The sequence below is a fragment of the Hylobates moloch genome, unplaced genomic scaffold, assembly GCF_009828535.3.
Source record: "Hylobates moloch isolate HMO894 unplaced genomic scaffold, HMol_V3 SCAFFOLD_9, whole genome shotgun sequence".
Classification (NCBI taxonomy): domain Eukaryota; kingdom Metazoa; phylum Chordata; class Mammalia; order Primates; family Hylobatidae; genus Hylobates; species Hylobates moloch.
In genome coordinates, this window is record NW_026652284.1 from 47,083,638 (window position 1) to 47,096,037 (window position 12,400).

General features: G+C 38.1%; 1 protein-coding gene across 1 annotated transcript in view; it reads left to right on the forward strand.

Annotated features, from left to right (window-relative positions):
• ALKAL1 (ALK and LTK ligand 1) overlaps nt 1-12,126 on the forward strand; it is a 28,652-nt gene extending 16,526 nt beyond the window's left edge. The window contains exons 2-5 of the mRNA XM_032758439.2: nt 3,733-3,786; nt 6,249-6,329; nt 7,632-7,708; nt 11,566-12,126. Of these exons, the coding sequence (XP_032614330.1) occupies nt 3,733-3,786; nt 6,249-6,329; nt 7,632-7,696 (200 nt within the window). The 3' untranslated portion in view covers nt 7,697-7,708; nt 11,566-12,126. The remainder of the gene's footprint in view (nt 1-3,732; nt 3,787-6,248; nt 6,330-7,631; nt 7,709-11,565) is intronic.
• The last annotated feature ends 274 nt before the right edge of the window (nt 12,127-12,400 follow it).

Consider the following 12,400-nt stretch of genomic DNA (forward strand, 5'->3'; position numbering starts at 1 on the left):
GGTCAACAGTAAATCATATCAGAACAAATTCTCTTTATGGAAGATAGTCAAATTATATGCAGGTAGAAGCAAACAGTAAACATTTTCAATTATTTTGTTTTCTGGTTGTACTGCATTATGTTTTTTATTATTTCACATGATCATGGCTCATTTTTAAACAAGAATATAAGAAAAAGAGATAAGTATGCCAACATATGTATGTACATATATATGCACATCTATTTCTTTAAAAGATTTTGTAAACTTACAATTGAGGAGGGCTGCAGATGGCAACTGTTTTAGTAAATAAAAACTAGAAACTTTTACAAATTGGATGAATGAGATAGTCATTTCTTCAAATTGTTGCAAGATAATGATCATCATGCATTACCTAGAGATCTGTTTGATTTTAACCCTCCCAAATAATGTAATCTTTTATATAATTGTAATTATATACCACAGGAATGAAGCATACATTTTATTTTATTTTTTAATTGGCAAATAATGGGTACATAGTGATGTTTCAATATATATAATGCACAGTGATCTGATCAGGGTCATTAGCATATCCATCTCAAACAATTGTCATTTCTTTGTGTTGGGAACATTCAATATCCTCCTTCTAGCTACTTGAAATTGTACAGTATATTATTGTTTACTGTAGTCATCTTACAGTGCTATAGAACACTAGCCCTTCTTCCTCATATCTAGTTGTCGTTTGAAGCTTACATTTTTTTTCTTTTGAGACGGAGTCTCGCTCTTGTCGCCAAGGCTGGAGTGAGCGATCTCAGCTCACTGTCACCTCTGCCTCCTAGGTTCAAGTGATTCCCCTGCCTCAGCCTCCTGAGTAGCTGGGATTACAGGTGTGTGCCACCATGCCCGGCTAATGTTTTTGTATTTTTAGTAGACACAGAGTTTCACCATGTTGACCAGGCTGGTCTCGAACTCCTGACCTCAGGCGATCCACCCTGCTCGGCCTCCCAAAGTGCCAAGATTACAGGCATAAGCCACCGCACCCAGCCTAAAGTTACATTTCAGACTTGTGCCATCCAACACCACATCCACAAGCTATGAGGCTACTGAGCACTTCACATGTGGCTGGTCCAAACTGAGATGTGCTGAATGTGCAAAATACACCCTGGATTTTGAAAACTTAGTGCAAAAAAAGTAAAATATCTCAGTAATTAATATTGTTGATAACAAGTTGAAATTGTAACACTTTGGCTATACTTAGTTAAGATAAATTATTTTTAATTTTAATTTTAATTTTAGAAATGAAGTCTCACTATGTTGCCTGGGCTGGTCTCAAATTCCTGGGCCCAAGCGATCCTCCAGCCTCATCCTCCCAAAGTGCTGGGATGACAGGCGTGAGCCGCTGTGACTGGCCAAATTATTAAATTAATTCACACGTTTCTTTTTACTTTTTAAATGTAGCTACTAAACGTTTAGAATTACCTGTGTGGCTCCCATTTATCTCATTGTAGATGCTGCTCTCTTAGAACATTTTCCATCAGAGAGAAATCAACTAGTTTCGTTGTGTGAGGGGAGCTTTCTTTTTACTTAGTTATTTATATTTATTTATTTATTTATTTATTTATTTATTTTGAGATGGAGTCTTTTGAAAATAGCTTAACCATGCCATTCCTTTGCCTAAAGCCCTTTGACTTCCCATCACCCACAGAATTAAGCACAAAGTTTGTGTACGACTTAATTCTAAAGCCTACCTGCACCTGCAGCTTTGTCTCACCCACCTCTTCTTCAGCAGCTCTGGACATTTCCCCCAATACTTGAACATGCTGCAGTCCTCCCCATTCCCATCTCTTCTTACCTTCTTATCTCTGGCTCGTTACTTTAGGTATCAACTTAAACACCACTTTTCTGTTTCAGTTAATCTGTTTTACATTCTTGTATTCCTATATGATGTTTGTGCTTTGAAGTTAAAATTCAAGTGTATTGAAATTCTGGTTTTCTTGGTGGGCTGTACTGAGTCCAAGGAGGCACTGATGTTTCCATTTGAGCGGTAGCAACCCTCTCGGCTTCCTATTCCTTGAACATGTGCCAGGTGCCTCTGCCAGCAAAGCCAGGTTGTACAGGGGGACAAGACCGCATCCCTTTCCTCAGGAAGCCATAATTGCGGGGAAGACAGACACACACAGTGCCCCATCATGCTAACCAGAATGTGACATCTGCTTTGATAGAAGTTATAAAATGTGCTATGGGGTGGAGATGAGGAGGGTAATTTACTTAAAATATGTAATTTTCTACTCACCCGAGTGTCATCGTTGTCACAGGGTCTAGAGATTAAAATTATACTCTAAAATGCTTTTGGAAATAGAATTATTTATAAAGTCTTTGAGCATGCCTTAGCCACAGTAGGTGCTTCTGCTGTACTCAGCTCATTCATTTTTCAGAAAGCACCAGTGTAACTACCTGGCCCAAATATTGACACCACAGAAGCCAATTTGTTGTTTTTGGTTTCTGAGAAGTACAGGGGAAAAGACCTATGTTCGGGCTGGAGCATTATTGAAGAGAAGAGGAAAGGTTTATATGATGAAGTACTTTCATTTTACTGCTGCTTTGTTTTTCTGGATTAGTTGCAATTGTTTGTAAAGTGCAGGTGTTCATTGTCAAATGAGGGGTGAGCTCCGATCTCTGCATTCCTGCTGTACCCGCACAATCACGCCCTGAACCAGGCCCTGAACTCACATAAGGCTGCCCTGAACTGGGGAGCTCCCTGCACAGGGAAGAGTTCCAACGTCCCTCAGGAGCTCATGGCATGTAAGGAACAGTTAGAATCCCTGCATCTGCATTTACCAAGCCCCAGTCACCACTGCCTTGTCCTGGCGAAGTCACACTTGTCACCGTGGTGGCTCAGACTCTCCTAGAGGGTGATGACAAACGTTCACTTCCCCATTATATTCTTAAAATGTTGTAAGTTTAAATGTATGCCTACCAACAAACCTTGAGGCTCAACTATTTTACTAAAGTTTAAGTTTTCTCTTCCTTTGAAACAGTTGCACATGCTCCCGATTGTTTGTATAAATTGCATTTTCTGGATGGTGTAGTTTTAGTGAGTAGAAGGTAAAGCCTGAGATACAATTTTATTTTTAAATTTTATTATATATTAAGTGCAAAACCTTCCAAGTGGGAGAGATCATGACCTATAGTACATTTCAGTTTGTTTGTTCTGGCTACTGGGGAGAAAGACAATTATGGGGAGGAGAAGAGGGGTTAGGAGGTCACTGCCAAGGCACGGTCACAAAAGACGGTGGCTTGGGCCAGACTCATGTTGAGGGAAGGAGAAAGAAGTGAGTGGGTCTGGAATAATTTGTTGGAGGTGAAACACATAAAACTAACTCATGGTTTGGGTGTAGGGGTGAGGGAAAAAGGAAGTCAAGCATAACTTCTTGAGCTGGGGCCTGATGAAGAGTGATGCCACTTCAGTCAGTCTTCAGTGGACTGAGGAACACGGGAGAAACAGGTCTGGGCAGAGGAAAAGGAGACCTTCCATTGTGGCTGTGCATTTTCGAGAGGTCTGTAAGGTACCCTTCATGCCGTAGAGCAAGCAGTGAGTTGTACTGGAATTTTGGAGCCCAGGAAATGGTCAGGGCTGGAGATACCAGTTTGGGATCAGCTAAATAAACTGTCACGAATTCATGTGTTTAGCGCCTTATTAAGTATTTAGCATATTAAGGATATTTTTAAATGGGAGAAATGCATTCAATAAATTCTGATGGTTTTTTTTCTTTTCAGAAATATTCCCAAGAGATTCTAACTTAAAAGACAAATTCATAAAGCATTTCACAGGTAAGTACAAAATTTATCAGTGATTCCATTAACTAAATAAAAAGACTGTGTGCAGAATACTATGTCAGGCACTAGGGATATGAAAATAAATGTCTGTAAGGGACTCATGGTCCAGTTGGGGAGATGGACGGATGCTACTAACTTGTGTTAACTGTAATGTAAACCAGCCCTTAATAAGTAATAGAAGTATGAACCACTTTTTAAGGATACACAGGAAGTGAATAATGTGGCCAAGAACTACCAAGAAAGGCTTGTAGTAGACACAGTATTTAAGGTGGGCTTTAAGGGATGAATAAGGCTTTCCCGTGGTGAGGGAGACCTTCTGTTCAGAAGGAGTGCATTGAGTAAGCCATGAAGACACCGGGTGTGGTTTAGGCAAGGACAGGTGTACATGGACTGTGAGTGGGCTTAGGTAGGGACTTTTTGGCCCTGGTCAAATATATGGCTGGAAAGGTAGGTTGGAGTCATGTTGTGGATAATCTTAAGTGGCATGCTAGGGAATTCAGACTATGTTCCCCAACCAGGTAGGGGCAGGGAGGGAGGGGGCAATAGAAATTTTTTGAACAGGGAGGGACAGACTTTCATATGCTACATCTTTTTAAAATATATTTATTTATTATGATTATTTTTTTCTGAGACAGTGTTTTGCTCCTGTTGCCCAGGCTGGAGCACAGTGGCACGATCTCGGCTCACTGCAACCTCCACCTCCCGAGTTCAAGCGATTCTCCTGCCTCAGCCTCCCAAATAGCTGGGATTACAGGCATGCACCACCACACCTGGCTACTTTTTTGTGTTTTTAGTAGAGATGGGGTTTCACCACATTGGCCAGGCTGGTCTCAAACTCCTGGCCTCAAGTGGTCTGCCTGCTTTGGCCTCCCAAAGTGCTGGGATTACACGTGTGAGCCACCACGCCCGGTCAAAAATTTTTTATTTTTGAGACAGGGTCTGGCTCCATCACTCAGGCTGGAGTTCAGTGGTGAGATCATGGCTCACTGCAGCCTTGAACAAACAGGCTCAAGGGATACTCCCACCTCAGCCTCTGAAGTAGATGGGACTGCTGTGCCATCACACTCAGCGAGTTTTTTATTTTCTTCAGATATGGGGTCTCACTGTGTTGCCCAGGTTGGTCTTGAACTCCTGGCTCAAGTGATCTTCCTGCCACTGCACCGGGCCGATCTGCCATATCTTGAGCACAGACAAATACTGTCCCATGACACTGTTTTGTTTTTCATATCAACTTTGTGAATCATTTGCACATTGTCCTATGCCCCAATTTCTAGCAAATCACTGAATTATTTTAAACAGTACTCCCCCATATTTACTATTGGCATTGCCTCTCTGTTCCCAGTCATCCCAGCTACTTTTTTCTTCTTTTACACCTCGGGCCTGTAATGTGGGAAAGATGTGGTTTTCCCACTTAGTCAAGTCCAAGGGCCCTACCTGTTTATTAAAGGAAAGGTTGGCCCTGAGGATCAAGTGGAGATGCACCTGCAGGGCACAGGGATGTGTGAGGATGTTGAGCCTTTTGAGGCAGCTGTGAGCGACATGACTGTGGACCCCACGAGAAGCAGACTCCAGAGGGAGGGAGGGATGAACATTTTGTTGTTGTTGTTGTGTGTGTATTTTTTTTTTTAAGAGATAGGGTCTCACTCTGTTGCTCAGGCTGGAGTGCAGTGGTGCAGTCATAGCTCACTGTAGCCTGCAGCTCCTGGGCTCAAGGATCCTCCTGCCTCAGCCTCTAGAGTAACTGAGCTGGGACTACAGGCATGTGCCGCCATGCCTGGCTCATTTTTTATTTTTATTTTTTTGTAGAAACAGGGTCTTGCTATGGTGCTTAGGCTGTTCTTGAACTCTTGGGCTCAAGTGATCCTCCTGCCTTGGCCTCCCAAAGTACTGGGATTACAGACACGAGCCACTACACACCATCCGGGATGAAAGTTTTGATGGGCCCTACCTTGGATTTAAAGGGAGAGACAAGGGACTTCTCAAGGCCCTGCCCGTTTTACAATTATCCTAGACAGTAATAAGACACAAATTATTATAATTAGAAAATGGAATAAATGTCTTGGCATGTAAACATTAATTGCTATTAAATAAAAACAGAAAGTAGAAACCAAAGATACTTATTTTTTGTACTTCTCATCCACTCAATTTGCTCACTACAGACTTTTTATTTTCTGTCCAGAGCTTTTTCCTTCTAATTTTTCTAGACAGTTCCACTAAATGTGAAGATTCCATTATGTGAGATGTTGAGAACATGGAATGAATTTAGATTATTTTTCATAGACCACAACTCTACCTCCCACAGAGCCTAGGTAGGGGAAAGAGCTCTCAGGCACATTCTTTTAAGGGCATGGAAGGATATAAAGTGCTGTTGTATTATATCCACCCATAAAGTGCTAGGAAATTTGTTTGGAAAACATGCCTATGTTTATAATAAACATTCTTTTCCTGTGCTCTAGGGCCAGTCACATTTTCACCAGAATGCAGCAAACATTTCCACCGACTCTATTACAATACCAGGGAGTGCTCAACGCCAGCCTGTAAGTAACTTGGGTGGGTTTTTTTTTTTTTAATTATCCAACAATAAATGTGTATAATTTTAAACTTAAAATGTCTGTGGGTGGGAAGTAGTAGACTAAACATTGAGATTCTATTTATAACGCTGATTTAGAACACTGACAGAACCTAAGGTTTGTGTGTACTGTTGCCACTGTAAGGAATGAAACCACATTCTAATTGGGAATCTATTCAAATCTGATAATAGCCAGATTTCCTTAAAGACTAAAGTGTTTGTTAGGATTTAACATTTTATCATGATTCAAATTCCTTGGCATAAATAGGGTGCTGTCTCAAATAAATGAAAAAAATGAGATGACTGTGAACTCTAAGTAAAATTTTTTTCATAAGTTATTTTAAAGTAAATTTTTTTTATATCACATCATTTATATAATGGTGCTGGATTTTTCTGAGTAATGATAGCATGTAAAGGTTGCTATAATGAATTCTTTTGGATACTTAAGTTACTAAAGTTAATAATAATTCTAAACATAATATTTAAGTGCTATCATTTAAAGTGCCAGAATTATGACTATGTGTGGTAACTCAGTTCACTGTTTTTAAATTCCTTTCTAAGCCTCAACTTTCCTTTTAAAGAACATGAATTCTAAGCATTTTGTTTCTTTTTAACTAGATTGCTCATCTTGAGGACTACTGACTTTTACTCAGCATGTTAAGTTGTATTTGTTATAAACTTTTCAAAAACAACTTGTGTTTAGGCCGGGAGGGGTGGCTCACAACTGTAATCCCAGCACTTTGGGAGGCCGAGGCAGGCGGATCGCTTGAGCTCAGGCGTTTGAGACCAGCCTTGGCAACATGGTGAAACCCTGTCTCTACCAAATACAAAAATTAGCCAGTCTTAAAACCCGGCTTCTAAATAAATAATTAATTAATTAATTAATTAAAATTCCAAAATAAAATAAAATAAAACAACTTGTATTAAATGGCTAGAGAAATTTAATCACTTTAGATTACAGGCAGAATGACTAATGGTAGCCAAACATGGTGGAGAAAGCACTTGCTTTGGGATAAAGCTTTTGACTAGTTATGGGGTAATTAATTAACATTCTGAGGCTCTTGTCTCATCTCTAAAGTGAAGATAGGAATAGCACCTTCCTGATTGTGTTATTAAAAGAATTGATGAGAAAATCCATTTTCAGCACTTAACATAGTAGGTATTTATTAAACTGTAGCTATTGTTATATGAATTAGTGACAATAATAACAGGATTTCCCCAACATTTCTAGTAACTATATATATAATTTACCTTTAAATGTTTTTCCTAGATTACAAAAGATGTGCTAGATTGTTAACAAGATTAGCAGTGAGTCCACTGTGCTCCCAGACCTAGCAAACCTACCCTGTGAGTATATATTTATTTTTCTTATCCTGTTTAATAGTCTAACTTTATTTTTAAACATTTTTTCCCTTTCTTTTTAGTTGATACATAATGATTGTACATATTTCTGGGGTACAGTGTGACATTTTGATACTTGTGTGCCTCAAACATTTATTCTTTTTTATATTGTGAGCATTCAAAACCTTCTTTTGCAGCTTTAAACATATATACGATGAATTATGATTAACCAGATTCACCATAGAGTGCTGCAGAGCCCCAGAACCCGTTCCTCATGTCCCGCTGTAGTTCATATTCACTAACCAACCTCTGCCCAGCTGTGCCTCCCCACTCCTCTTTAGCCATTTTTCTTTTTTTTTTTCTGAGACAGTCTCGCTCTGTCGCCAGGCTGGAGTGCAATGGCGCGATCTCTGCAATCTCTGCCTCCCAGGTTCAAGCGATTCTCCTGCCTCAGCCTCTCAAGTAGCTGGGACTACAGGCATGTGCCACCATGCTCGGCTAATTTTTGTATTTTTAGTAGAGACAGGGTTTTACCGTGTTGGCCAAGCTGGTCTCAAACTCCTGACCTCAAGTGATCCGCCCGCCTCAGCCTCCCAAACTGCTGGGATTACAAGCGTGAGCCACCGTGCCTGGCCCTCGTTAGTTTCTAATGCCCAACATTCTACTCTCTACTTCTATGAGCTTTTTTTTTTTTTTTATTATAGCTCCCTCATATGAGTGAGAATATTTATCTTTCTGTGCCTGACTTACTTCACTTAACATGATGTCCCCCAGCTTCATCCATGCTGGCTTGAATGATAGCATTTCATTCTTTTTATGGCTGAATAGTATTCCGTTGTGTATATACACAACATTTTCTTTATCCATTCATCCATTGATGGACATTTAGTTTGATTGCCTATCTTGGCTATTGTGAATAGTACTGCAGTAAACATGGGGGTGCAGGTATTCCTTTGATATACTGATTTCCTTTCCTTTGGATAAATACCCAGTAGTGGGATTTTGGGGTCATATGGTAGTTCCATTTTTAGTTTTGTTTTTGAGAAACTTCCATACTGTTGTTCATAATGGCTGTACTAATTTACATTCCCACCAACAGTATATAAAGGTTCCTTTTTCTCTGCTCCTCACTAGCATTTTTTTTTGTCTTTTTGACAAAAGCCATTCTAACTGGGTTGAGATGATATCTCATCATGGTTATGATTTGCATTTCCCTGATGATTAGTGATGTTTAGCATTTTTTTCATATATTTGTTAGAGTTTTGTATGTCTTCTTTTGAGGAATGTTTATTCAGATACTTTGCCCTCTTTTAAATCAGATTATCTGTTTTTTGCTGTTTAATTGTTTATATATTCTGGATATTAGTCCCTTGTCAGGTGAATGGTTTGCAAATCTTTTCTCTCATTCTACATGTTGTCTCTTCACTCTGTTAATTGCTTAATTTTCTTAAGAAAATGTTTAAATAATGTCAGAAGCCAGGAAGCCTATTTTAGCAATACCCTTGAACTTAATCTATGGATTTTTCACTAAGTGTTAAAACTTGGTCCAAATGAAAAGACTGTTTTAATGAATTAGTTTAAAATATCCTCAACAGTGATTGAATTAAAATAGTTTTTTGACAACCTTACCAGCCCTGAGTGATTTCCAAAAATCCTTCAGCATTTAGTGTTATCTTATGACTGTGCAGAAACATTACACAGATAGACATTAGATTAACGAAAGTACTTATATATTCTATTTTTTAACTGTCCAAAATAGATAATAAAAAAGAAACCAGGTCTTAAAACTTTGGTACAGTTTTGGTACTGTAGGTAAGAAACAGAGAGAAGATATTGTAATAATAAGAGAAAAAGCAAAGAATAAAAAAGGTAATGAACATGTAGTTATTTCTTGCTCTAGCCTATTACTTTACAAGAGTGAAATGTTAAGTCAGAGTTTTCATTCTGGCTAATTTATCGGAGGAGCCCTTGGGCAATAAAGTATTTGTACGATCCTAAATAAATTGAATGTAAATTGTAACAGTTTTACAAAAGTAGAATCTATACAAAATACTGAAAGATACTTATTTCTTTTCAAATATTTCTCTAATCAGTAGTTCTTTCGCAGTGTAGTACCAAGTCAACTTTTTTTTGGGTCAGCATTTCAGTACCATGGACAAGTCCTTCTAAGGAAGCGGGTTCCTCAGGTTGTGAAGGTGGGAATGAAAGTCATAGGAGATGGCTGGGCACGGTGGCTCACACCTGTAATCCCAGCACTTTGGGACGCCGAGGCGGGTGGATCACTTGAAGTCAGGAGTTCGAGACCAGCTTGGCCAACACGGTGAAACCCTGTCTCCACTAAAAATGCAAAAATTAGCCAGGTGTGGTGGTGCGTGCCTGTAGTCCCAGCTACTCGGGAGGCTGAGGCAGGAGAATCGCTTGAACCCAAGAGGTGGAGATTGCAGTGAGCTGAGATCGCAGCACTGCACTCCAGGCTTGGCGACAGAGCAAGACTCCGTCTCAAAAAAAAAAAAAATGGTCATAGAGGACTTGTAGTCTAAGATTACTCATGAATATCTTGAATTGGCCAGTGTAACTCAGTATCAATATATCCCAAATAACTGCATGGGGATTTACTTAAACTATCTCACAGTTTTGTTGTGACAATTACTGAGACAATCTTGACCTATTATTGTTGCTATACTTAGTCTTATTTTAAAAGCAGTTATTACACATTAATGATAATAATTAGAACTGTTAGTTCTGCATATCTACAGTTGCTAAATTGAAAACATTGTTTTTAGATTAAGAAAATAAACTAGATTATTTTAGTGGCAAGAAACTTAATTCAATTACTCTCAATCTACCTGTCTCAAAGCTTTTTTCTTTCTTTCTTTTCTTTCCTTTTTTTTTTTTTTTTTTTTTTGGGACAGGGTCTTACTCTGTTGCCCAGGCTGGAGTGCAGTGGCTTGATCATAGCTCAGTGTAGCCTCAACCTCCGAGGGTCCAGTGATCCTCCCACCTCAGCCTCTCAAGTAGCTGAGACTACAGGCTCATGCTGCCATGCTCATCTAATTTTTTTTTTTTTTTTTTTTTTTGTGGCAACATAGTCCCACTGTGTTGCCCAGGCTGGTCTCGAGCTCTTGGGCTCAAGTGATCCTCCCATCTTGGCTCCCCAAAGTGTTGGAATTATAGACATGAGCCACGGTGCCTGGCCTCAACTCTTTTGAACAATACAAAACATGAATCAGGATAATTCATTTGGTTATTGAAATGACCTAAACCAAGTTATGTTTATCTCGTTCTTCGTTTTTAATACATTCCATGTAAATGAGTAAATTTACCTAGGGTCCTCAAACAACAAAATACTGGAAAAGTTTTCTCAAACAAGTACTGTATTATAATTTAAGATAATCTACACAAATTTACATTCTGGGCTAGATCATAGAAGACAGAGCTAATAAACATGACTTTTAAAAATTATAGATTTTAGAGACTTAGTGTTTTTTCTCTATAGGGGTTATCCGTGATAGTATCTGTTTTGAATTATTTATTTAATAAGGTTTACAATCAATACTACAGATTAATAAATGTTAGGGATATTTAATGAGTTGTTTACAAGATGTCAAGTTCTTTTCTGTTTTGGTATGTCTAGATATCATAAATCTTTAAGGGAAAAATCAATAATTAAAGTCTCTAAAAGTACCGATCAACCTTCCTGCCCCTCTGCACACACATTAGTCTGCATTCTCAGGATTAGACTGTAAATTAGGAGTCCACAGATTCTTTAAGCAAAATAAAATAAAACTATTGAAACTGTACATATTTGTAAGTATTCTAAAAACCAGATCATAAATGATATGGCTCTTCTTTTCCTCTCACAGACATTTCCTAAGAATGTACATCTAATTTGAAGAAAAAGTGCCTCAAATCATGCAAAATGTAAAAAAAGATGAAATTTATATTTCTATGGATATTAAGATGAGTAAAATAAGAGACTTCCCAGAAATAACTGGTTAGCTGTTTCCTGTCATAGGATGGAGTCTTTCTTGCTTTATCTTTCTGTGTATACAGTAATTTATAATTTTGTAAAACAGAGTTTGAATTGCATATTGAAAATTAGATATTAAAAATTGTGTGATTGTATTTTATTTTTACTAGATATGTTATTTTCTTTATATGGTCAACATTCTAATTAAACATTTAATTGTGTAAATTATATCTGTGAGTGCCAGTGAGAAATAATGATTTTTTTGTATATGACTGTTAGTATATATTTGTCAAATCATCATGTACCAAGTTACATTTTATAATTCTTATTTAATATTTAAATACATTTATTTAGAACGTGTCTTCACTTGCATTAATTTGAACTGTGAATTTTATTAAAGTTGAAATATGAAAAAATGTGTTGTTTCCTTTGAATTAAAGATGTTTGTAATAGAGGTTATGCTTTTGAAGTGTGATTACTATATAGGTATATGTGTATAAATATGTATTGTTTGAATTGATAATTAGAATCCTGAGACAATTTCTGCCTTTTAAAGTTAGAACATCTGGTATTGCTCTCTTAAATACAAAGAAGTCCAGTTGTTCTTGGACTGGCCAGCGGTACCTCAAGGAGTGAGAGGAATGTATGGGTGGCCTGAATGCTCTGTTTAGAATGTAGCAGAATACTCTGAGGCATCCAAGAAGTTTCATTTAAAAACAACAGTGAAA